At 38.3% G+C, this 27621-nt stretch overlaps 1 protein-coding gene across 1 annotated transcript; it reads right to left on the bottom strand.

Annotated features, from left to right (window-relative positions):
* Nucleotides 1–340: 340 nt before the first annotated feature.
* On the bottom strand, nt 341–27608 carry serinc4 (serine incorporator 4). Its single transcript, XM_042421430.1, has 11 exons — nt 27401–27608; nt 15893–16060; nt 14947–15125; nt 12907–12986; nt 12289–12382; nt 7694–7905; nt 6569–6664; nt 2396–2522; nt 2062–2174; nt 906–1059; nt 341–812 (listed from the first exon to the last, which is right to left on the bottom strand). Exons 1-11 carry the CDS (start codon nt 27518–27520, stop codon nt 605–607), a joined length of 1551 nt encoding a protein of 516 aa, XP_042277364.1. The 5' UTR covers nt 27521–27608; the 3' UTR covers nt 341–604.
* Between the last annotated feature and the right edge of the window lie 13 nt (nt 27609–27621).

Below are 27621 nucleotides of genomic sequence, written 5' to 3'. Positions count from 1 at the left end.
ACAACCAACAACTGCCCGGCTAAGATCAGAGGACAAACTGGGCTTTTTGTTTGAGGCGGGAAAAAAAGTATTTATCAAAAATAAATCTAAAAGCGGTAGGGATGAGTGCCTTTGTAGTAATATTACAGCAAATATCTACAATTCCTTTTTAGTTATAATATTAAAAGTCTAAATACAGCCAGAAATTTAAAATATTACTAAAATTAAAAAGTAAAAATTCAGAAATGTTTCCACCTTTGCACCTACGTCCTGTAATTCCCTCAATATACAGAGTGAGAGTTCACCCTCCTGATCCCTTTGGCAATTCATACTGTAAGTGTGTTTCAAAACCACAGTCAAGTCTTCATTAGTGGTTTAATTTCACGGTGCGGCGCCGGTGACATCAGGGCATTACCCACTTCTTCACATATCAATGGGGCACCGACTCTTCTGATTGGTCCCTCTCACAGCGCTGTGAGTCTTTGACCCCTGACCCCTGTGACCTCCATTCCTGAAAATCCCCTCCTGCGCGGGGGGGAACCGCTGGGAGGCTCGGAGTCATCTGACCTCTCGTCCGCATCGCGCCCTGTCGGCCTCCCTCCTGCCAGGCCCCTCGCAGAGAGTGTCAGACGCTGACGGTGACGTGACGGGAGGATGCCGAGCGGCGTTTGATGCGTGAGCGGCGAGGTCTGGATTCATTCTGACAGCTGCACAGAGGGCCCAGCAGCAGCCAGAGGTAGAGGATCACACAGGCCCAGCAGGATGACATCTTCACCCAGAAGGTAGACCAGCTGCCGTGGGTGAAGGTGGTCTCCAGCACCGCAGACTCATAACTGGGAGGACGACAACGCAGTTTAGCTACTGCTCAGAAATCAGAAATATAAGGATGAGAACAACGTCTGTGTTTGGAAGTGTCATTGACTGACCTGAACCAGTTAGTGAGGGTCATCATGACGTATAATGAGGCCAAGAAGAAGACAAAGTGGAAGAAGAAGTAGCTGTAAGCAACTCTCTGGGTCTCGTTGTGGATAACCTTCTGACAGCCTTTGCTCTCGTTGTCAATCACAAACTCCTCCTCAGCTGAAAGAGAGACAAATTTATAAGTGCGAATGTCTTAAATAAAAAGCTCAACTCCAAATAAAACTTAATCTATGAGACAAATCATCGCGGCCAACATTAAGAAAGGAAGCCAACATTTCCAACAACAGATGGAGAACATCTTAATGAACTGCTGGACCAGAGAAACAACGTTACTAAGCAACAGTTTTAAAATAAATAGAGATTAGTTAAACTATTACTTTGTTTGGAGTACACTGTCAGACTTAAGAAACACAATTTTACTTTTGACTTACTGCCCATCTGTTAATTTTTATCATGTTTTTTTTAAATAATCTTTGAATATCCAGTACATTTTTTTGTTTTTGTTGCTTTGCTATTGAGAGTTTATACTTGTGTTTTCCTCAGTTTAACACAAAACACAAGACATTACAAACTAAAAATTTAAAAAAAAGGGATAAAGGCCATTTACTGTATATTTGTAACATCAGAACAATGCAAATTAATACAAGAGCTCTTCCTGCTTCTGCTATAATACAAAACAACATATTTCCCACCGAGCTGCTTGTCTTGTTTCTACCTTAATATTAGTGAATATGCGCTTTGCTGATGTAAAAACACAACACAAAGCACTGTTGAAAGGTCAATTTGTAATCTTAGAAAAGTACTTCACCAACAGCATTGCACTCCTATAACGTTGTCGGACTTATGATGGACAGTTTTTTTTTCTAAAAAGGATCGAAATTGATGCTGCGGAACCAGAGTTGTTGTCTTTTTTAATTCCATGCGTTCTTCGTCCTTATCACAACCAGGCGCCGACATTACCCACGATGCAATCAATTGACATAACTTGACACAATTTATCATTTTTTTCCCACAGCTCCCTCTGGAGCCACAAAAGCCTTTATAGTACTTTTTCACATGTGCGGTAGTACTCCCCAACACACCTGGAAACAGACCCTGATGTGTAAAATTGACCTATAAAATCGTTGGAGTTCCCCCTTTAAACTGCATCTCGGTACAAACCTTCCTCTTCCTCGGGGCAGCAGAAGCAGCAGGTGGCTTTCTGGAACTCGTAGCGGTAAACTTTGATCATCCAAAATGGACCAAACACCTCTGCCAGGTAGGAAGCTTCATTACTGTGGAGAAATTTGATTTGAGTACATTTATTAGCACAGAATTACTCCTGTCAAGGATATAACTTTTAATTGAATGCTTAGGTTCAAAATTCATGAACGTTTGATGTGTATTTTATGTTGTATCATGGTAAAGTAAGGTAATTTTTTTTGTACACCTCACATTTTATAGAGAATTTACATCCATACAGGACACTCTGTTGAAAGATAACATGATTTCTTACCATGCAAAGAGAACACAGCAGTACATGATGGCAGCTCCGATGATGGCGACGGCGTTGCCCTCCTTCTGGATGTCATCTTGTCCCACAGATGGGTAACAGACGGTCATGTTCATGCCCTGATACACAACTGACACAGAGGAGAACACAGCAGGTAAATTAAGAGTATCACACACAACGAAACTGTCAGTTTTTTCGATTTACGCCAAGTCTCTTTTATATGGATTACTGGCAATTACTGTTGTATTGAAAGGTGAAATCAAATGGATGTACATGATACTAAGATAAAAAATATGGTATCGGCCTCAAACAACAACTGAAAACATCTTTGCAGCCTGTAGCACCTTTCAAGTTCATCGGTGTCTCGTTGTAAAATCCTTGCTGGAGCAAAATGCTTTAATTTGGCTGATTTTAGGGGGAAGAAATCGATTTGTTTCATGACACAAAACAGCGGCAACATCTGTAAATGTGTGAGTAAAACCACCAAATGTAGTGACACAGAGATGAAAGTGATCCACAAAAATATGGACTGAATTTATGTACATTAATTTCAATTTATCTTGTTTATACTGAAGCACATTTGGCACAATTTGAAATTAAATGCAGTTGTTTTATATCAAATGTTATATTACTGAAATTAAGAATAATCCACGAACAAGACTAAAGGCGTTTTCAAACCTATAGTTCATTCGCTCTGGTTCCAAGTGAACCAAAATGCATCACTAAAAGCTACATGAGAGCGTTCTCTCCATTCATTGGTCAGATGTGTCTGGGGCAGGCAAGAAGAAGGTCTTGAAGAAGCTAATCTGGTCAAATACAACTATCTTTGTTGAGCTAATCCAGGTTGGACCTCGTTTAATTCTCTGGCTAGCTGTTAGCAACAGTTCAATTTGTTCATCCGCATCCCAGCATGCAAAGCACACCTGGCTATGAGAGCCGTTTAGCTGGTTGGGTTGGCTCGAGGTCGGATCTCTTTCCCACCACAAACGAACCGCTCCAGAGTTTGTTTGTGGTCCGCATCCGAGTCTGACTACTGTGATCAGATCTGTTCAAATGAATCTAAAATGCATTAACTTTATTTATTCCCCCACAACAGGAGTCAATTTGGAGATTTCTTTGACATTTTCTTTTGTTAAGTCACTTTGAGTTTTGTTTTGTTTTTTTGTCAGAGCTACAGAGAAATTTTCCACATGCAGGACAAGAGCTGTGTCACTTTCTTCATTGTTTCTCCTTCGTCTCATTTCCTGGGAAATTCCTCTCTTTCTTGTAAAAGGGGCCTCGGCTGCACACTTTCTCTCCTGGGACACTCTCTCTCTTAAAGACTCACCCTCTGGACTCTTTCTGGGGCGAAGGCAGAGGAACACAGAGCACTCACAAATATGTACTGTATGCACACACATGCACATGCATGTGCACAAGCTCCAAACTCCCCAAAAACACACACACACACACACACACACACACACACACACACACACACATACACACACACACACAAATCTAGTCCAACCTCCAGAGGGTCGTTTCAGCCGGCTGTGGATTACTGAGAGAAGTTATGTGTTTGTGTGTTGTGGGGAAAAAAAGGAACCTGAGCTCAGTGAAAACACTGGCTAATTACAGGATTCAGACTATATTACACACACACACACACACACACATACCCACACGCACACACACACTCAGGTCAAGAGTCGTCAAGGGAGAGAGAACATGTCCTGCTCTTTGAGTTGTCTCTTTTCAATTGCACTCCAGACTAATTCTTCCTCTAAGAAATGTAAGGATTACTGTGTGTGTGTGTATGTGTGTGTAGGTGTGTGTGTGTGTGTGTGTGTGTGTGTGTGTATGAATGTGTGTGTGTGTGTGTTTGTCATGGTGAGGTCATAGAGCAGAATAAGCCTTCCGGGGACAGACTAGGCAAACAAAGACCTAAGAAGACAGTAACAAGGATGGATCTCTTTGTATTACACACACATACACACACACATACACACAAACGCACATGCGCACACACACACACATACATATATCCCCTTTGGAGACGTTGCCATGACAGGTGAACAGACCCTGAATTAGAGCAACCGAGGAAGGAAACACACTCAGCAACAGTAGGTGGAAATCAAATGTTACAGAGCAGTCGAGTGTGTGTGTGTGTGTGTGTGTGTGTGTGTGCGTACGTGTCTTTGTGTGTGGTTCACGGTCTGCGTTGAAAAGGTGTTTTTATAACAGGCTGAGAGTGCATATTTTCTCAACAAGTTGCTACAATGTCCTGCACTGCCCGGGGACTCTCACACACACCTACTGTACACACACACACACACACACACACACACACACACACACACACACACACACACACACACACACACACATATAGTTGCCTCTGTGCATAACAGCATGTTGAAGGATACGTCTGGCAATTTTCTATGTTTTTCTTACTGTGAACAAGTGTCATGTGCAGAGCCAAACCAACAATGAATTGATCACCGGGTGACATGTTCCCATCATCATTATTATTATTATTATATATGACATCATTAGATTATTAATAGTGAAGCATCAGTGTTAGAGCAGCATGTTACTGTTGTAGCTATTGGAGGTGGAGCTAGTTTCAACTACTTTATATACAGTTAGCTAGTTTAGTCCAGTGGTTCCCAACCTAGGGGTGGGGCCCCTCTGAAGGGTCACCAGATAAATCTGAGAGGTCGTGAGATGATTAATTTCTGCTTTTTTCACCATTTTCTTACTTTTTACAGACCAAAAAACGAATCTATTATAAAATGATTGACAGTAAAACTGACAATGAAAATAATCATTAGTTGCAGCCCTAGAAAAATATGTGTTAAGGTATATAGTATTGTGTAATTACAGAGAATAATCTGTGCTGCTTTTCCACTTAAAATTTTGAGACAAGTCTAGATGTCTTTATTAAATCACTCATCATGATTTGGTGGAGCTGTTAACAACTCATAGACATGTGAAATGTGACCCCGACTACACACTGCTTTTTGTAAGACAGCAAAAGCCAAAAAGGTTGGAAACCACTGGTTTCATCTTTAACAATGTGTTGTATTGTACTTAGCGTAGCAGCATAAAACAAAGCGATATATCACTCTTGACAGACAGAACTGAACAACATATTGCACTTTCACAGAACATGTGTAATGATGCTGCCAGGCTGTTTTCCTGTGTTATTATGTTGTCAATGGATCCATGAGGAATGTGAAACAAATATCCTTCAGTCTGCCCTCACCACAGGCCACCAGCCCAGCAGGCAGCATGTCAGAGCACATCTCATCCCAGATTATCTGTGTGTGTGTGTGTGTGTGTGTGCACCTATATCTACGTGTGTGCCATTTAGATGTAAACCCTGGATAAGAGAGGGGCCTCTGACAAGCTGCTGCATTAATGTCTCAGTCATGTGGAGGCTCTTTGTCTTACCTGGAGCCACCAGGTGAGTCATTATGAGTGTCGGATGAAAAGTAGAGGCAAATTATGGAGGATTTTATCATATGTGCATGTGCGTAGGGCAGGATGATCCGGTTCAACCGAGCAAATGTCAAACATGACAAGAGGATTTTTATCCAGTGGTGATATTCAAGGATAGCTTCTGATTAAGTTATCACACGCACATAAAAAAAATCCACAGTCCTGCTTCTGTGCAAAAATGCATTTAAAAGTTTATCTGAAGCTAATATGAAGCTTCGGCAGCCCAAATGAGTCAAATCAAGTAGATATTTTTCAACATTACAGTCTTTTTAGTGCCAAAATCCCTCTTTTTGTTACTATACTTCCACCTGCAGCTCAACAGTGTCGGGTGGTAATTCTTTTCACAATACACATTTGCTCATTTGACCCATTGTTCATTACCACAGCTTGAAGAATGAAAACAGTCTGCATCACTTACAATCAAAAAATGTGTTATTACAAGCAACATTACAGTAAAAAGAGGATTTCAAGTGAAGTGGATAGCTTCTTCCTCTCATTCAGGGCAGCAGATGTTTCTCTTTTAATCGACATATAGAGAATAACCTTGAAAATCAACCCCCAAGTGTTTGTATTGATGTTAGCGGTTTCAGAGTCAGCGTTAACACTGGACAGACACAGCGTGCGGTGTCTCAGTGGAGCTGCAGGGAACGGTCGCTGTGCTTCTGCTCTGTGTCTGCTACGTTAGCGTACCTTTCTCTGGCGGGCGGCTGGACAGAGCAGAGAAAGTGAGGTACATGACGTAACAGCTGATGATGGAGGCCTGAAGGAGCCCCGACCGAGGCTGCTCTGCAGAGACAGAGAGACAGAGAGAGAGAGTCAGGGTCAGAATATGAACTATAACCCCCCCCCCCCAGACATACTGTATACTACAGATCCTTTACTTAAAGGAATACGCTTATCTGCCTCCTTGCTGAGACTTACATGAAGATTGATTCCACTCTCATCTGTACAGTAAAGATGAAGCTAACACCAAAAGCCGGTTAGCTTAGCATCAAGCTAAACTGCTACCCTGCCTCTGTCTGAGGGTAAAACAATTTGACTACCAGCACCTAAATCTCACTAATTGCCATGTTATATGTCATTTGTTTTAACTGCACAAATGACAGGTTATGGTTTTATGAGGGGTTATTTCCTGAACTATTTCTGGTGCCAGGTGCAGTAACTTCCCTGCTGGTTGGCTGACAGCCTGATGATGACGGCAGGACCTGTCGGTTTTTCACACTTTGTTTAATGAAGTGATTAAACAAATGAGATAAAACGTGTTAGTGAGCTTTAGAGGTGCTGGTAGGAGGATTTTATTATCCTTGGACAGAAACAGGCTAGCTGTTGCATGCTAAGCTAACCCGCTGCTCCATATTTAACAGACAAATAAGACAGTGGTATCAATCTTCTCATCTAACGCTCGTTAAGAAAGCAAATAATAATCTTTATATAATGTTTTACAGTTAATTGTGTCATCAATCTGAAAGGAGGAGGGTCAGTCTCTATCAGATAAATGTAGTGGAGTCTCCAAAAATGGAAAAAATCAAGTAAAGAACCAGTAGTTCCACCTTTACTTGAGTAAATGTACTTAGTTACTCGCCCTGTCTGCAAGCAGCTGTATGTTTCGATGATAAAAGCCTAAAAACATTTGCAGACAAAGCAGATCTGTCTTCCAAACGGAGCCACAGATAATATTAGCTTACATCTAATTATTATTATCTGCAGCAGCACTGGTTTCAACAGGAGGGATGTTTGCATAGCTGGAGATGGACTAAGTGTTATTTCACCACTGAGGATCGATGACAGACGCGCGAGTGTGTTTCATCGACTCACTCTGCTTCACGCACGGTGTGACGGCAATGAAGGACATGAGGCCGCAGAGTCCCAGGTTGATCCACAGCAGGGCCTTGTTGAAGTGGCAGGCGATGGGGTGTGTGTAGTACTTGTACATGAAGGTGAAGGCCATGGTGGCGATGGTGTAGAAGAAGAGGGTGGCGCACATCACCGCCAGGTACCAACGCTTGTTCTCTGCCGCTCCGGTTAACCTGAGAGCAGCACAGAGGACGGAGACATGAAGTGAAGGCTTCAGATTTACCTGCATGTTTATCCAGCGACGCTGCATGTGTCACACTGGAAGTTTTGGGATAATGTTTGTGATATTGGCCGAGGAGGTTCATCCTGTTTGTTTGTTTGCAAGATATCACAAAAACTTTATAGATTTAAAAGATTATTGGTGTAAAATGAGAGCATAAGTTAAGGAAATAGTGTCTTAAAGGTGAAAATCCAAGATTTATTTTTCTCTTTGAGTTTTCTCCAGTACTTATAAGGAAGTACTTCACTCCAAAATGAGAATTAATTCATTCATTGCAGCTTAAGCGTCTATATTTACTTTTTTTTTGCGATTAAAGCATCTTTCAAAACATTGAAACATAAGTTTTTGATTATAGAGAAATGAGTCGATCCCTGTGAAGATCAGTGCAGTCTATGTGTTTCTTTCAGTGTAACCATGCTCGGATACATGTCGGGGCCGATCCGCTGATCAAAGTCATAAATTTAAAATAAAAGTAAATATGTTTCAGCTTATGCAGCAAATTCCAGGTGTGTCAGTAAAATCAGAGCACAGTAAAGTAGGTAACAGAGAAAACTGACATTTAAGACATATGAAAAGTAGGTTAAAGGAAATAATGTGCCATATTTAGGACATTTATATTCACATTTGTATAGCCCAGTATCACAAATCACAAATTTACCTCAGGGGGCTTTATAATCTGTGCATCACAGTTGAGTTCTGCTGTACAAGCTGTTAAATGAATTTTTGTGGATCATTTTTGGAGCTGTAAGAAAGCTTTTATAGACACACAGGAGTGACAGTAACTCCTGCTTTTTAGAGGGAAAGATTCTACAGGTCGTCTTCTGAGCTGCAAACCCATAAGAGACAGAGAGTCAGGTTTGCAGGGGGGGCGGGGGGGGGGGGGGGGGGGGGGATTGAGAACCCCAGACTACTATAAAGGGAATAAGAGGATTTTACGTTCTGCGCGTTTGCCTTGGAAAAGGTCCTGAATGAATAAATCCTCTTAGCTGTTGTAGCTACAACTCTGCCATGCCACAGCAGAGTTCAGAAGTGGCTGAGAGAGACTGACGGCACAACAGCAACAGCTGGACACAGTAAATAACATCTGGGACAAGCTGGCTGTCAGAGGACGAGTCGGGCTGAATGAATGAGGACAAGACGAGGAAGACGCAGAGAGGAGGAAATATCAGCAGAGAGAATAAACAAACACACACACGGAAACAAATATTTAAAAAAAAACAGGAACAAGCAGACAAATATATAAAGCAACAGATGAGCAGGTTAAGTAACAAACAGCCAACATAATTTGACACTTCTCTGCTTAGTTTTGTTCATTTAATTAAGATCTAATATGTGTGTGTGTTTATTAAGTTTTATCAGCAGATTTGTCGTTGCTGCTCAGATTCTTTGAGAGCAAATTCTTTCTGCCAAATCTAACTGAATAACCATTTACTATATTTGATTGATTCCTTTACATGAGAGTCTTTCACTGAAGTGAATTAACAAATAAAACTATTAATAAATACTTCATAACTGCAATGTCTGAGGTTCGATTCCAGCTGTGGAACTTTGTTGAACATCATAACAATCTCTCCACCCCTGTTTCCTGTCTCTGTCTGCACTTTTGGACATTGAATAAAGGCAATAATGCAAAAAATAAAACAGAAAATCTTTAAAAAATCTCCTCCAGACATGTTTTAACACTTAAAAATACTGTACTTTGAATAGCTTAATAATTTGTGTCTGATAAGACTTCTCCACAAATAGTACAACTCCCATGTTAAAATCCTTAAAATGACATCTAGTCCTTCTGCCTCATTAAAAAAAAATCTTTGTTCTTTGTTCATTTAAAAAACAGATGCCTCCTATTTCACTGTAAAGTTATTCTTGTGTGTTTGTGCTCTGGATGCTTCAAGTTTGCACATCACACTTGTGTAAGTTGCATACTGGACCACGATTGGCTCAAAACTAACTAGTTGTGATGTCACAAATCCTGCTCGTACGTTAACGCCTTTAACTCAGATTTAAGGTGAGTTTAGAGAAACTTCAGCAGACAAATATGAAAACAAACTACACAGTGAAGAGAACAACATCCAACTGAAGGAAAAACACATTTCTGAGTGGAGGTGGACTTTTAAAAAATTGAAAGAAAGAAGTAATAAAAAATAAAAAATCACCAGGTACCAACGAGCAACCAAGCAAACAAAAAGCACAGCGAGAAACTGGAAAGTAAGTGAAATACAAAACAGAGAAACTGAGGTAGCTTCTGTCTTTTTGTGTTTTGGTACAGATGTTGCTGAAGTCAGTCTCTGTGATGTACAGAGATGTACCGTCTCTGCTGGACAGAAGATGAATCCGTCATCAGCAGCACTGATACAAACAGAGACGTTCTTCTCCAGATGTGACCAAGGCTGTGGTCCATATGTGATAAACTATTAGAAACCTTCGATATACACACACGTATGGATGTAAACTGTATGAACTCTACACGCTGACTAGTAACAGCAGGTACAGGCTGTCTGTTAAATCCACCTGTATCACCGGGGAATAAAGGGAATAATGGTTCTTCTTCTGCTGCCTCCACAACACATTCCTTCCCCCAAAATCTTTACGGTCATAGAGGCAACCACTCAGTTACTGCAACAGCGTTCCTTTAATATATCTGTTGTAACAGGCCAGTTTGGTCAATGTTGCACATCAGTGAGCGGGACTGCTACATCTGATTTACAACAATGTTATGAAATAACTTGATATGTGGATACCTGCCGGTTGCAGCAGCTGCAAGTTTAAACTTTAGCTTCGTTATCATGTACGTGTTTACTAAACACAGATTTACGCATCACTAAATTAAAACTAGCTGAACCACACAAACTATTTCTTATATAGAGATGAGTTGTTACAGGCCTTCTAACTGCCAGGTGGAACAGTTGCTAAGCTAACTGAATGAACCAACTGGCAAAGCTAACATTAGCGTGCTAATATCTTACTCATTTAGATTGAAGTGTATCTGACTTGACATGTCACATTTCACAAAAAAACACACTAAACTGCAAACTTTATGCCAATAACATCAGACTAAATGACCAAATAACGACGGCTAGCTTAGCTTAGCCTAATCGGATATTTCCCTTTCACTGTAAACTGTGTGAATAGTACTAAATCTAAAACACACATATTTGTGCAGGTTTGCAGATAGAAATAAAACAAAGTCAGACCTACATTTGCAAAGATTATTTTATCTTTTTAGCCCTAAAAAATGTATTTTTGTATTCATATTTCAGCTTGTGATGCTACAGACGTTTCCTAGCAACCGATTTATGCATTATTAAAGTGACATTTCTTTAGTTTTCATGGTGAAACATGATTTAGTAACTTAGTGGTTTGAAACTTGCTTGTAGTTAAGAACTTAGAGAGGACCTGACACACAAACGTAGTGATGGATTTATGATTAGCTGGTACCGTTGACTGTATATAAATGGCTGGTACACATTCCTGAACATTACATACAACTAGTCATTATAAAACAATGGGCATTACTCTGCTGCTGCTGCTGCTTAACAGCCTCCTCTCTTCTTGGAAGGCTTTCAACAAGATGTTTTGAAACCTCTCTGCGGGGATTTGCTCCCATTAAGCCACAAGAGCATTAGTGAGATCCAACAATGATGTGGGGCGATGAGGTCTGGCTCCGGTTCATCCCAAAGCTGCTAGATGGGGTTGAGGTCAGAGCTCTGTGTTGTACCTGCACCCTGCTATCCTTTTCTTTAATTCTACATGGACACGATGTTACGACAACTAATGGTCTTCCTGAGGTAAAGGTGAGAGTGTGAACACACTTGTATTTATATAATAATTTAATGACTGGGAGCTGTCACACAATACAATTATTAACACAGAGAAAATATGTACTGTGCAAAGGTTTTAGGCACTTTAGATGTTTAGATTCTTATCCATCATGCAACACCGTCAGGGGGGCATCTCATTGGTCCCAAACATCCAGCCAGAGTCATAAAGAACTATCTTCAGCAACAAGAAGAACAAGGAGTCCTGCAACAGACTCCGCAGAGTCCTGATCTCATAGAGATCATGGAGATGTCAGTCTGGGATCACATGAAGAGACAGAAGCAGCTGAGACGCCGAAATCCACAGAAGAACCGCGGCAACTTCTCCAAGATGCAGGAACAACCGACCCGCCTGGTCAAAACTTTGTAATGTCCATATAGAACTACAAGCTAGCAGGTATGTTTTTGTTCTTTTGTGCGGTTTATTGTTACCCAGCTCCTGAAAAAAATACTCATGTGTGTGCCTCTTTGTTGCCACAAAGATGGCAACAAATACAAATCTCATCCCCACCACTCACCAGTTCTTGTTCCAGGTGTGTGCAAAAGCTGTGATGAGGATGAGTTGGATGAGGATGAAGGCAAATCCTCCCACCACACCAACGTAATGCCAAGCTGACAGGAGGAGAAAGAGAGAGAGAGAGAGAGAGAGAGCAAAAAGAAGAACCATCATTCATGTTGTTTGATCTATTTTAGGGAAGAAACAAAAAAAGGAGCAAACTGTAAATCAGAATTGAGTTCTGATATCAGGCTTGTATCAGATTTATTCTTCCCAAACAAAGTCAAATCCAACTACAGAGATTTATGGACCAATAATTCACATCAGAGTCGACCTTCAGAGAATGTTTAGGAGCGGTTCTCTGCTGCCCTCTAGCAGGATTCACAGAGAGATGCATTAACACAGTCAGGAGCCCAGATGAACAATGAAACATCACTTACATTGTAAGTGCATTATGAAGGGATCTTCTAATGGTCAGTATGAACAGGAGGAATGATTACAGCAAGAAAAAAAAAAAACTATTTCAATGTTCATTTGAGCTCCTGACTGTTGTTTTAAGACGCCTCAAATATTGTGAACCCGTCCTTTATTTTCAGGTGAGTTCAGGGTTTGTGATGGTTGACAGTTAACAGCTTCTCACCGTGCAGGAAGGACTCTGTCGGGATGAAGAAGGCAGCAGTGCACATCCCGAGCAAGGTGATGAACTTCAGGAACCAGAAGCTGTACGACAACACAAAGAAGAAATTAGTTTAAAAGCTAAAACATAAAGATGAAAACTGATTCTAAACATCTAATCCATGTTGTATGAAGATGTGTCTGTTATATTCTGCTTGTGCTTGTTCTTCTACTTTATCTGCATTTCATTGGTCATGATGCACTTTGTAAAGATGTTTTAGGAAAGTTTCCATACACATACAGTAGATCTGCAGGGTATACCACACTAATAATTACAGTCAAAATAACTGTCACGATTAATTGATCAGTTGTTTCGTCTATGAAATGTCTGAAAATGATGAAACATGTCAATCACTGTTTCCCAAAGGTCAAGATGACATCCTCAAATGAAAAATGCAACATATTTTATCAGCTGATTATATTTTATAGCTCTTTTCCCCATGTAGTTTGATAAGGACTCATAACACGAAAAGGAAATATAGACGCTGCGTGCATCAAAAACTCAGACAAGACACGTCAACATCTCCATCCAGGGTTTTTACATTACCAAATTAACACAACACCCACCCCATATACCCTATACCTCCCTTACTGCAAAGAGAAAAACACAACAACAAAATAAATTAAATATAATAAACCCCAAAACAAAAAGCCATAAACTGTACCTGCAAAGCTTGCAGTATCATGTATTTGTACACACATATGTATACAGTACATCGCATATGTCTACTGTTTCAGAGTATACTGCTCATATGTTTCATATGTAAAATCTCGATCTGTAAAGTAACTTCTATCCACAGTAAAAAGCACAACATTTCCCTCTGAAATGTAGTGGAGAATAAGTACAAAGTAGCACGAGGGAAGTATAAAAAAATTACAGATGGAGCCTTTAATCTAATCAAAAAATCCCACAAGGTTTGCACATGACAAAATTTTGTCTTGACACACTGTGTTTAATGTTCCCTCCATATACATGTGACCCTGTTTGGTCTTTATAAGGACACACTGTACAAGGTCTCAGCAGGGCACTGGGTCACTCTCTGACCCTCTGCAGACCTCTAAGAGGCGTATAACCTTTGCCAAAGACCCTGAGACCTTTCACCAACAAGACCGAGCTGAGTAGATTTATACCGAGAGATGACCAGCATTCCAGTCTGTCAAATCCTAATCCGAGCCGCGTCACGGCTCTAATCGACAACGCTGCAGTGGAAAGTGTGACAACAAAGGGCTGAAAATAGACCGACGGACCAGGTCGGGTGAGCAGAGGGAGAAAACACTTTCCCATTTAAGACCTCGGGGAAGTATTTAAAGATGTGTGTAGCGTGCGAACATTTCTGGATGGGATCACATCCACTCTAAATAATTTGATTCAGAGAAATTACATAAAGGTCTTAATAAATTCAGAGAAAATTGGCTGTTTTTTTTTCCATTCTAAGCTTCATTTAGGATGTTTTGTGGAGGGGAGGGGGGGTTGAGGGAATGTGTGCCAAATCTCTAAAAGGTCTGTAGTTGATTAAGGATTTTTTATGGGAGATTTGGGGAGAATTTTATGTTTATTTTCTTTTCCAAAGAAGCTGGAAAGACGTGAATTCAGGACTTAATGTCTTTTCTTTTTGATTGTCTTGTTTGTTGGTGGGATCAATAAAGAAACACACATAAATCTGTGAAATATTTGGTGGAGCACTGATGGAATTTTTATTAGAGCTGCAACAATTAGATGATTAATAAATTAATTGTCAACTATTAAATTAATTGCCAGCTATTCTGATAATTGATGAATCATTTGGATTTCCATGTTTAAAAATAAACTGTTGCTTTTATGAGCTACTTTCTCTAAAAATAATGATAAATCAGCACAAAGTGTTTTGTAACCTCCAAATTAATAACTCGTCTAGTGTCGACTTCCTGAATGATGTGTAATCACACACATGATCTACACCATTTGATTTGAAAGACGTCTAAAAAGAGTAAACAGGTGGGATGAGGTCAACTCTGCAGCACTGACCCGTTGTGTATGAGCGCTCTGAAGTCCTGGCTGGACTTCACATCTATGAGGAAGATCGCCATCATCAGGTAGAAACAGGAAGTGCCAAAGCAGACTCTGTAGACCGCTGAGTAGCCCACCAGCATCTCACAGTGGCCTCCGCCGTGCGCCTGGTCACACACCATGTTGAAGAAAGGCACCTGAAACACACACACACACACAAATTATTTTGTATGCAGACATCTGAAGCACAGAGGATCTCTTACAAATGTTCCTGTTAACCTTTTGGGTGGACTTGAGTTAAAAAAGTCTCTTTAATTCTCTTTAAGTCTCTTTAATTTGCAACAGGTGATGAAGTGAATCAGGCTTGTAAATAATATTTGAGTTTAATACATTAAAGTATCATATTTTTTTTTATTTTTTACTAGTTTTCTAGTGCTATGAAACAGTATTTCATTATAAATACTATTCATAAAAACACTATAGGGAGCATTTTACTAAATATTATGCTTCCTACAGATGGAATGAGCTGATACTTTACTCCAGTTCTACTTGCATTTCTACTTGTGGTTGCTTTTATAATGTGAATGTAACTACAGTAGTGTGTGTGAATTAAAAAAAAACTTTATTGAACATTATTTGAATTAATCAACAATGTCCATTCTGGGTCACAACCCCCAATTAATCATGTTTGAAATATTTTAGGGGCAATATTTATAGTTCTAATTATGAAAAAAATATAAATAATTGTGATTCAAAAGAGAAAAAAGTAAGATTAGATAAAAGAAAAGAAGATAACATAAGATAAAATAACATAAGATAAAATAAGATTAAATATGATAAAATAAGGTACAGTACATTAAGATAAGAAAAATTAAATTAAACTAAAATTAAAAAAAAAAAAGATAAATAAAAAAGAAAAGATAAGATACACTGAACACAACGGAGGATCAGATCCAGAACTCACATTTTCCCTGACGAGCTCGGAGACGGTGCGTGACAGCATGAGGCAGGAGACGGCGCAGCTCATGATGTGGAAGAGGGTGTACATGACCCGCGTGCTGGTGGAGGATTTGACCGGAGGACAGAAGGCACAGCAGAGCGAGCAGGGAGCGGGTCCACAGCAGCAGCATATCTGAGGAGGAGAGGACGGAGGCCGCTCAAACAAACAAACAAACAAACAAACAAACACAGTCTGATGAAAAAGATTAGAGCTGCAACGATTAGTTGTTTAATCAGTTAGTTGCCAACTATTAAATGAATCTATCAACTATCAACTATTTTGATAATCGATTAATCGTTTTGAGTCATTTCAAATTTCCAAATTGTCTGATTCCAGCTTCTCAAATGTGAATATTTTCTTTAGTCTTTAGTTTTCTATGAAAGTAAACTGAATATCTTTGGGTTGTGGTTGGGACAGAACAAGACATTTGAAGGCGTCTCTTTGAGAAATAGTGATCAACATTTTCTGACATTTTATAAACCAAACAACTAATCTATTAATCAAGAAAATAATCGACAGATTAATCAATAATCTGCAATTGTTCGCTCTAAAAAAAAGATGAAAAATAGATGAGTGGATAAAAATATGACCCACACACTGCTGACAAGATGTAAATAAACTTCCAAGAGGCCATGATTGTTAAAATACTTCTTTTTACTTACTTATACCTGCATCATGTGTAAGTGAAGTAAAAAATATTGCAGAGAGTGAACAAACAATCAGTCATCTGACCATGAAGTCAGACGTTTTGTCATTTCAGTACATACTTTTTATGCTATATATAAATGCTTTTAACATAAAAACTTTATGCATATGAGGCTGATTAAGCAGTTTGTCTTAGACTTTGTTCCACTACGAGCCTCCAGAACAGCTGGATGCTGAATATATTCCCTTAGTTGGTGTTTTGATGATGATGGTCACCTCCCAAAAATCTCCCACAGGTGTTCTTAGCTGAGATCTGGTAACTGTGGAGGCCAAAGCATATGACTGAAATCATTCTGAAGCATTTCAGAGACCCCTCATGCCCTGTGTGAAAGCTCCTGCACCTCTTATGTCTCTTCATTAATTTATTCAGGGTTTTGTTGTTGCATATACTATGTCTTGTCTTTATGGTTTGTGTCTTTAAGACAGTTTGAAACTGTCTCACATGGCATAAAGAAAAGTTTGACTTGTTGATGGAATTGACCTGAAATAAACTGAACTGATAACTGAACTGGGAGGACATTATACAACATCTGAAATCATCCTCCTGCTGCCTTGATATTCTGCCAACAGGCTTTTTCAAAAATGTCTCTAATTGCACAGCGTCAGATCTTCTACAGATTGTAAACACATCTCTTCTCTCAGGTTTCTTCCCCAAGGCCCTGAAAACTGCCGTCATCAAGCTCTTAAAAAAGGAACACTCTAAACACTTCACTAATGAACAATTATAGGCTCATATCAAACCACCTGTTTTTAAGTAAAATCACTGAAAAAGCTTTTTTTCCAACAGCAAAACAACTTATTCACACTAAACAAATGTTTTGATGTCTTCCAGTCAGGATTTTGTCCACCACAGCACTGAGACTGCTCTTTTTAAGGACTTTACTGACATCCACTTAAACACTGACAGTTGCAGAATTACAGTCTTAGTATAACTGGATCTCAGAGCTGCATTCGATACAGACGACCACAACATGTTACTAGACTGACTGGAAAACTGGGTGGGACTTTTGGGCACAGTACTAAACCGGTTTGAATCCTACATAAAGGACAGGGACTACTTTGTGTCTATAGTTAATTACACATCTGAGCCGAAAAAAATGACATGCGGAGTTCCCCAAGGCTCCATTCTGGGGCCTCTTCTGTTCAACAACTACATGCACCCACTAGCTCAGATTATGGAAAACAACTGAACATGTTACCACAGTTATGCAGATGACACACAAATTTACACAACTATATCACCAGAGGATTATAATTCCATACAATTAAACAAAGATAAAACTCAAGTGGTTGTTTTTGTTTTTTTTTGTTTTTGGAGCCAAGGAAGAACGATTAAAAGTCAGCACTCAACTTCAATCAATAATGTTAAAAACCACAAACCAAGCCAGAAATCTTGGTGTAGTCATGGACTCAGACCTGAACTTCAACAGCCACATAAGACAATTACAAAGTCAGCCTACTATCACCTGCAGAATATATCAAGAATTAAAGGATTTATGTCTCAGCAGGATTTGGAAAAACTTGTCCGTGCATTTATCTTCAGTAGACTCGACTACTGTGACGCTGTCTTCACAGGTCTCCCTTAAAAATCGATCAGACAGCTGCAGCTGATTCAGACGCTGCTGCTTGAGTCCTCACTAAGACTAAGACTAAGTGGATCATATCAGTCTAGTTCTCAGATCTTTACACTGGCTTCCTGTCTGTCAAAGAAGAGATTTTAAAAGTCAAAATTAAACCTGGAGAAGCAGCGTACAGTTTTTATGCTCCACATATCTGAACAAACTCCCAGAAAACTGCAGGTTTAACTTCTCTAATTGTATTTAAATGTATTTTTATATTGCCTTGCATTGCTTTTACATGTTGTCTTGATGCCATGTTTCCTTTATGTTTTTAATGTAAAGCACTTTGAATTGCTGTGCTGTTGAAACTTTCTATACAAATAAACTTGCCTTGATAACAAGAACTTTATTAGGAACACCTGTATAATCCAATACAACAGCTCTGCCATGAATTCTACTTTCATGAAGTTCATACATTTTCAGTCTTGTTGACTCTGTCAGAAAGGTGATGATTCTACTTTATGTTTATTATTGAGGTCGTAGTTGGTTGGTGTTGCTTTACTGAAGTGTGTTATTCAGACGGTGTTTCTAATATTATGTCCATGCCCTTTACATACATGAAGAAATGATAACACATGCTAATTATTTTTTGTTTTCTGAGGTGTTCCTACACATTTACAAACATGTTTGTTGTTGTTCTGCTCAGTTAAATAAAAAAGATTAAGTAAAAAAGTTAGAAAGTATTTAAGTATAAAACTAAAAGCCAAATTTTACAAACTTGCTTTACTTTTACTTTCATTGTATTTTATTCTGTCTTTATTCTGCAGCACTGTTTGTAACATTTGTTTTTTTTAAAAAAGTGTCATATAAATACAGCTTTACTTTACTTAATTACAACTTTTTTTAGCAACATTTCTCACACAAATTCAGTTTTACTTTCCAACCATCTGTTACTCAAGAAACTGACAAAACAACCAACTGGAACCAGTGATCTGCACTAAATCTAAAAAAGCTTAAACCTTAAATATGACTCATTTGTGGATGCATCAAGTCCAAGAATTTAAAGTCAAGCAGCGTGAAGATTTTTGGAAGTCACTGTATCAGACAACCTACATTTAGTGTTTGGCAGCGGTGCAGTTGGTGGCAGATTAATCTAATGAGTCCAGCAGCATCTGGCTGGTTCTGATTCTGATAATTCACCTCTGATCCTCGACTAAATCTAAGGAGGCCGAGCGGGTAAACCTGCACGCACATCTGTCTGATGTGACAGCAAAGTCTGCAGATTATTGTCTGGAGGTCCATCTGTCTGCTTCATCAGCAATGCTCAGTCTGACGGTTGCAAAGTCATCCTGAGGGGTCACAAGATGACTTGTGGGACAGGAAATATGGGTTTTAGCTTTATAAATTTTGTAGAATATGTGCTCTGCTGTGTGAGATGCACAGTGATTTTCAATCTCTGGTAATTACTGAAAGGAAAAAAAAGATGCAAAGTAAAAATTACTCTTGTACAAAACTGTCCGAGAGTCAGAGAAGCTCCTGTTCTGCTGCACTGTACGATTCATGAACATGTGCACTGGATGCTGGTGCAGAGAATCCAGAGATACTTAATCATCACGTGCTGGTTATAATCTGATGGATAATGCAGAGAAGATTATCAATATCTTCTCTTTGAAGGGAAGAATGAATAAAAATAGAACTTTAATCGTGTACAGTAGCTCAAAAATGATTTGATCCTGGAGCATATGAAACGTGATTATTAAAGGGACAGTTTGTCCAAATTTGTCTCTACATGGATCTCTTGAAGTAAATATCAGTCCACAGAAATGTTGTCTTTATCTTAACTGCAGTATTTTATGGCTGACTGCTGCTCACTCTTCTTGTAAGAACAACATAGGCACATATTAATATTTTGTAAATTATTTATGCTGTAATCACATGCCATAAATGTTCTAACATGATTTAAGTTCATGCAGCAGTTTATGTACATCTTATGTAAAGTTAAAGTATATTTTGAAGAGTATTATAGGTACACTTTGCTAAGGTTATGTACTGTATATACTTATTGTTATTTTCTTCTTTAGTGCTGGAATGCAGGAACATACTGTATATTTTTGTTAATGGCATAAGGCTGCGATTTTCTATATTTTTCTTATTGTCAACAAATCTCATGTGCAGAGCTAACAATGAAATGATACTGTGTGTGTATCCAGAGCTTGGTATATCGCATTTCTCTGTGTCGTAAACCTCTGTTGTCCAAAAACTATTAAAAACATGTCAATGAGCCACATCACTGCTGCACTGGGTGACATGTTTCTTGTCCCTGAGGAGTGCGGTTACTGTAGTTTGCTTAGAAACGGCTCCAAAGACTAATAACAGCAATCGAGTTTTCACTCTTTTCACACAGAGAGTATTTCCCTGTCAGAAAGAGGCAACCATGCATGCGTGAGGACATGAGTCTGTTGAAAGTGCTCTGCCAGCTCTTTGTACTAAACTTCTCTGAGAAATTTACAATGTCTGTGTCTGATCAATGAAAAAATGGTGTTTGTTTACTGTCAAGAGAGCTGCGTCCTTGTGCAAGCACACTGGCCTCTTTCTGACACCGAAATACTCTCCAGAGAGTGAAAATGCTGTTATTAGTCTTTGAAGCCGTTTCTAAACAAACTAAGGTCACCACGTTCTTCTGAGGCAAGGAACGTGTCACCCAGTGCAGCAATGTGGCTGACAAACTATTAAATACACTGATGTGTATTTAATAGTTTGTGGACAACAACGGAGGTCTATGGCACAGAGGAATCAGATATGTCAGGCTTTGAATACATACTCACAACACTTATAAGTAGATTGATTCATTGTTAGTTTGGTTCTGCACATGAGATGGGTTGACAACAAGATAAACATAGAAAATCTCAGCCTTATCCTTTAATGTACATGTGCAAAAAAAATGGCCAAAAGCTCTGATGCTAAGATGTAGAGGTTTCTGCAAACAGGGTCGGATCTAAACAAGCTTTTGTTGCAGTGTTACATTTTCATTTGGCTCTGATCATTTGACACGTGTAACGTGTGTACATGATATAGCCAGTGTGATGACATGTATGCTACGGTTTAGGAATACATCATGTTGGTAAAGGATCAGGCTTAATGTAACTTCATAAACATTTTCATTCAATGTTTTCCCTGCCTCCTGTGGACTTATGAGTACATTGGGTTTTCACAAGAAAATTGGATTTAATTCAGTGGGACATGAGTCAAAACTAAGATGCTTTGCATACAACAACTTGGAACTGCCATCAGACCCCATCTCAAAAATCTTTACCATGCAGAGTCACACTGCCAAGAGGAAAACACACAATTCATTTGGTGAACCTGTAACCTTTCCTCTATCTTTGGCTACAATTTATTGATTACTTATTCAACATGTTTCTTCTAGTTTTTCTGTTCTATTCTTGCTGTTCAATGTTTTCTTCCTCTTTTTCCTGTTTGTGTTTCTTTGTAAAGCAGCTCATAAGTTTGTTATACAAATATAGTTATAGTTATTATAGTTATTATCTCTCATCTGTACTCTGACTGCATTGTGTTTGTAAAAGAGAACAGTTTATATATTTACATATTTTGAGTTGTTTGTCACAAAGCACGGTTACAGTGTGGGGTCCCCTCAGGGATCCATTCTAGCGCTGCTATTATTCCTCATTTATATAAATGATTTACCAAATGTATCCAACATATCTGTCTCCCATAATGTTTGCAGATGACACAACCTTAGTTCTGTCTAATTTTCAGTCATTGATTAAAGATGCTGAATCTGGTTTATCTGTAGAACGGTTTAAAGTGCACGTATCATACATATTTCCAGGTGTATATTTTTATTCTGAGGCTCTACTGGAATATTTTTTGCATGATTTACAGTTGAAAAACCTCCTTATTTATCTTATACAGGCTCTTTATGCAGCCCCTCAGTTCAGCCTCTGTCTGAAACAGGCCGTTTTAGCTCCTGTCTCTTTAAGCCCCGCCCCCTGATGAGCCCACTCTGCTCTGATTGGTTAGTTTGCAGAAGCTGCATCTCAGCCAACTTCTGGCAGCTCTGGAGGCTACATAACCCAACAATAATAGTCTGATTTCACTTTTTCTCATTCTTTACTGAAAATATGAACTTCTCAATACATCTGTACAAGTTTGAGCCAAAATCCAATCTGAAATATGTGAGTGGGCAACGTGAATAAACAAAGGAACAACGTTAGCAACAAAGAGTACTGAATGAACAGCTGTTTGTTGGCATGCGCGAACAATCTGACGTAATCACAAGGAGGAAGTAGTTTGCAAACAAAGTGTTTAGAGCAGGCTGAAGTTTTTGACTTGTAGGGAGCATTTTTACATACGTTCACCTCAAGTTTTGGAACTTTGACCATGTTTAACATAGACATCCCTCATCATAACAGTATATAAATAAGAGAAAATCACAAAAAGCATTATATGTCCCCTTTAAAGCAAACAAACTGTATTTAAATATTACAAAATCTAATTTCATTGTTTTCAGTGGCAAAAGAACATATTGTAAAAACTCATCAAAGATCTCATTGAGTGTAATGACAAGCCTTAAGTGCTAAACACTAAATTCTTTGGAATTATAATTGACGAGATCAACACATTGATCGTGTCATTAAAAAAGTGACAAAATCTATTGGAAAATTTACTGAAAAAAACTACAAAAAACTTTGTCAGAACAGCAACCCGCTCAAATATTTGCTCCACATCAGCTCCTTTAATTCAAGAAACTCAACTTCTCACAACGATATTAAAATTTTCCAAATATGTGTTTTTATACATAAGATACAATTTGAGGAGGGAAATATTCCAGATCATCGCTGACTCAACCAGCCAATCATCTAATCTTCATCTTCCCAGACATCTGACAACCATGTCAATTATCAATCAGATACAGGAGTATTTATTTAAGTCGAGGAAATCAATAAGCCTATGAGACTGTTTTCCTCTAAACTCAAATCAATCATTCGTGACCACAAAAAGAAGCAAAGTTATTTGAAAGTTTCTATTGTGACTGAAGGAATCATCACAACCTCAAAACCCCCCAACAGTCAGAAAGTGACCTGTTCTCTGAAGTGACTCACTAAGCAGGAACATATATACATTAAATACATGGGATGTTGATAGATGCATTACATTATAGCTCATATAGACCAACTGGTGCTTTGGTTGTATGTTTCTGACCTAAAACAAATAACTATAAGGACACTTCATCTTTTCTATTTAAAGATGTTCTCCTTTACCCAGCGGTCCTCAATCAAATCATTTCATTTCTGCTTATCTCCTATTGATAGACTCCGTGACTACATTGACTCTAAAATATATCCTATGTTCTGCGAATGATAGTGAATAATATGATTTTATATTTTGTTTCATAAAATTGTAGTTTTTGTGCAAGTTGAATGTTTTTCTACACACTAAAATCTGCCACAAATGTATTGTTTCTCACTCAAAACGATGTGTTTATAGCATTCAAAAGATACACGAGTTCATTAACAATCAATAACAAACTGTGACATGTAAGTTATAAAAGAGTAGATTAGATTATAACAAGCTTTTCACACTAAAACTGGGTCAAACAACAACTTGTCTTGAGTCTTTCTGGATCACATTAACTCAGTATTGTGTTGCTGCTATATTGAAACATTTTGACTGAGTGATTTTTAGCATTTCTGTGCAGAATATTGTGGTTCTTTATATTATAAATTATTCAAGGCTTTTCTTGTTAAGGGAAAACTTTGTCTGCTAACTCTGCTATGAAATAGTATAAACCTTGTTGATCCATCTTACAGACAGCGCTGATCGCTCTAACCTCTGCACACGTCTGTCCTCTGGCCCAGTTTAAGCTTTATAACAGAGGATTACACAGAGTGAAGTTGTTGCAGTAAGCGAGCGGCGCAAATCTGGTATAAACACAGAGTAATCACTTTGATTTAAAATAATACAGTGGGTCATACAGTATATCTGGGCCAAACAGCAGAGAATGTGACAGAAGGAATATCTTTATTTTTTTAGCTCCTGAGTGATAAAGTTTTACTTCATGCATTGTGCACGTTTGGATAAATGCACCAGACTTTCTTGTCAAATCAGGAATATTTTCCGTAAAAACAACCAACAGGACTCAGGATGCTGGTTGTTTGTTTGTAGATGTCAGTGCCGAATCTCCTGCATCTTTCCAAGTGTTCAGGAAGCTAATCTGAGAGCTAATCCTGCATGAATCACATTGTTAATGCAGCAGCGATCCAACGTTACCTTTCATCATAGTCCACAACAGCAACTTACTGCATTTAAACGTAGTTTTTATACAGTTTATAATGTTTTAGTGATTTAGTGGTTTTCAAGTGTCAGTAAACTGACTTAGGATGAAACTGACTGATGGACTGACTGAATGTTTCTTTTATTTATTTTTCAGTAAGATGTTTATGTTTACTCATTAATGAAGCTCTTTTTCTCTTCTTGTTAAAACTATTTATTCTTTATGGTCCAACAGAACATTTTTGTATAATAAAAATAATGTAGTTTCTTTTTCATAACTTTGTTTTTATGTTTTATTTCTTAACTTTCCTAACTTTAACATTATTATTTAGTATTTTTAATCATAACCTAAAGAATCTACATACATTCTATATAGTAAATCTTTAATATTGTCATAATTGACATTGTCATGAATAACCTTTTTTTTAGGCTTTTTAGCCTTTAGCTCACAAGAACAATCTATTTTAATTCTGTTTTCTTGTTTTATTTTATTGTTCTGACATCAGTAGCAAAATTAATTCCTTATTCTGTGTAACTCGGTGAACAATGTTTGATTTTATCTCTTGCAAATAAACTAAAATCAGTGAAGTAACTTTAATTGTGTTAATAATGTGTATCAGGGTTTTTATAGAACATATAAAAAGGATTTCATATTCTTAATGAGTTAAAAAACATTTGGCGGACGGTCATGAAGGTCATGAACTCTGACAGAGTCACTGCTCAGTATGATCAGCTGATCAATAGAAGTGATTTGTGTTGTGCTGTTTCCATTTGCACTATAAAAGAGTGAACATTGATTCATTCACACTTGTTGCTGAACAGCAGCGACTGTGGCCACAAGTAGTAATGACGAATGATCAATAATGCATCAGATTTCTCTTCATTTCCCATAATTCTCTTGTTTTAAAGACGTCATCATTAGAGGAGTGAGAGTGAGAGGAACGGGACGACAAGCAGGAAACAACAAATATGTCTCCTGGTGAAGTATACTGGTTTTATACTGGTGATAAACACATTGAAAGACATTTTAAAGTGTTGTGTAACTCAAAGTGTATAATTCTGTCATCCTGTTTTTCCAAAATGTAATTTTGCTATCTGGTCTGTTCTGTACAAACATCTACTGCATGTCTGTCAGTCCTGGAAGAAGGATCCTTCCTCTGTTGCTTCATGAGGTTTCTTCCATTTTTTCCCTGTTAAAGGGTTTTTTTAGGGAGTTTTTCCTTATTTGAATCATAGATAGAGGACGTTGTATTGCTGTACAGATTGTAAAGCCCCCTGAGGTAAATTTATGGTTTGTGATATTTGGATATATAAATAAAAATTGACTTGACAAGTTTGTCTTTCAAAAGTTATAGTTATATCTTTCATAGTCTTGATTTTAAGGACAAGGCTGATGATATTCTGATGACTTGATTGAGAGAGTTCACAGCCACGCTAGCAGCTCTGTGAAGCTTTATTTACTGTAGGTACAGTGATGGTTAAACTAGACACTAATGTCACAATGACAATGCTAACATTTACCATCTTAGTTTAGCCTGTTAGCATATTGAACAGGCTAAAATTTGCTGTGAATTTCATCAGCTTTGCAGGTCATAAACCAAAATATTCAAGGAAAAGTCAGAGAATCACAGTAGGATTCATCCTCTGGGGAACATGAATGTCTGTACAGAATTTCATAAAGTATTGAGAGCTGGTTTTGGTCATTTTGGGGGATTTGTTGACCAGCAATACAAGTGTTTTTTGAGTAACACTTTCAACAAGCTGCCACAGAACCAAAAATCGACACCACACTGGTGAGACTGAATGAGAAGAGGTGGAAAACCTGTCAGCAGTACATTTACTAGATTATATTTTTTTGTTCAGAGCTTTAATGCATCTCTTTAAATCCTGACAATCCAGATTTGATTGTCTATTTGTCTGTCTATGGGAGATTTGCTCATTTGTAGAAGTCCAAATCCAGACTGACCAACCATCCGTCAATCATGATTGGTTGCTCAGACATTTGACTAAACATGGCTGACTGACGCCTTCCTGCCATCTTTTCTCTAAAGTCTTCAAGTCCAAAATACAAACTCTTCAGAAAGACGCTTAAAAAGGTTTCAGAAGCCCGTAAATGAACGTCACACTGGTGATGACCAAAATAACATGAACACCGAGAACAACACCACAAACTAAGGCCTCAAATCAACACAATTTTAGCTGCAAGAAGAAATGGAAAATTATAAGCTTAATTATTGTTGCAGTTTTGCAGATTGTACAGCTGAAGAAAATCATCCCGACTGGTGACAGAGATCAACGTCTGCCAGTGATAAATACAACACCAAACTGGAACCAAACTATGTAAGTACAGTTTCCAGCTACTTCCCAGTACTTCAATACCTCCAACCTATGCTACTTCGTATATCACGTAACTACATTTCAGAGGGAAATATTGCACTTTTTACTGCACTAAATTTATTTGAGAGCCAAAGTTACTTTGTAAATCAATTTTCTACATACAGAAATATGATCAAAAACTAGCTCCACATTGACCAGCTATGACATTAAAATGCTGCTTATGTTAATGCATCAGTAAGAATAATCCAATAATATAATATAATTAAAACTTTAATAAAACATTAAATCTTCACATTCGAGAAGCTGAAATCAACACTTTTCTGGTATTTTTGCTTTAAAAAAATTACTAAACTGATTATTCAATCATGAAAATAGTTGCTGATAAGTTTCCTCTCGATCGACTAATTGATGAATCAACTTATCATTGCAGCTCTGATTTTTATCAATAAAAGTTAATATATAATCATCTACCAATAAAGAAACTTTCCTTTTAATCTGACACTGAATGAACCCTAAAAACATCAAACTCCAGCTGCTGTCACTGCCTCCTGCACTGCTGCTCGTCATCAGCTCTCACCTGATAGGCCACCATGTTGAGGAAGTAGTTGTAGGCGCCTCTACGGTTCATCTTCTGCGTGGCCGACATCGTGCCGCTAAACTGCTTTTCCTCGGCCACCACAACTCCACATTTGGCCATGAATTTCCAGCACAGTCTGGGTTTTTTTTTCTCAGAGTGCCTGCAAAGATGGCATCCTCACATCCTCAAAGAGGCCAAAAACACAACTTCCAACAGGCCTG

Source organism: Thunnus maccoyii, chromosome 1, assembly GCF_910596095.1.
Source record: "Thunnus maccoyii chromosome 1, fThuMac1.1, whole genome shotgun sequence".
Lineage (NCBI taxonomy): Eukaryota > Metazoa > Chordata > Actinopteri > Scombriformes > Scombridae > Thunnus > Thunnus maccoyii.
The sequence above is the reverse complement of the archived record's forward strand: the minus strand, read 5'-3'. Positions and strand labels throughout refer to the sequence as shown.

Excerpts from the sequence above, each read along its gene's own strand:
- serinc4 (XM_042421430.1), bottom strand. The coding sequence starts at position 27,520 with ATGGCCAAATGTGGAGTTGTGGTGGCCGAGGAAAAGCAGTTTAGCGGC. Across the intron at positions 15,126-15,892 it reads CCGAGCTCGTCAGGGAAAAT|GTGCCTTTCTTCAACATGGT; the intron begins GTGAGTTCTGGA and ends TGTGTGTTTCAG. Across the intron at positions 2,523-6,568 it reads CAGCCGCCCGCCAGAGAAAG|TTGTGTATCAGGGCATGAAC; the intron begins GTACGCTAACGT and ends CCTCTGTGTCAG.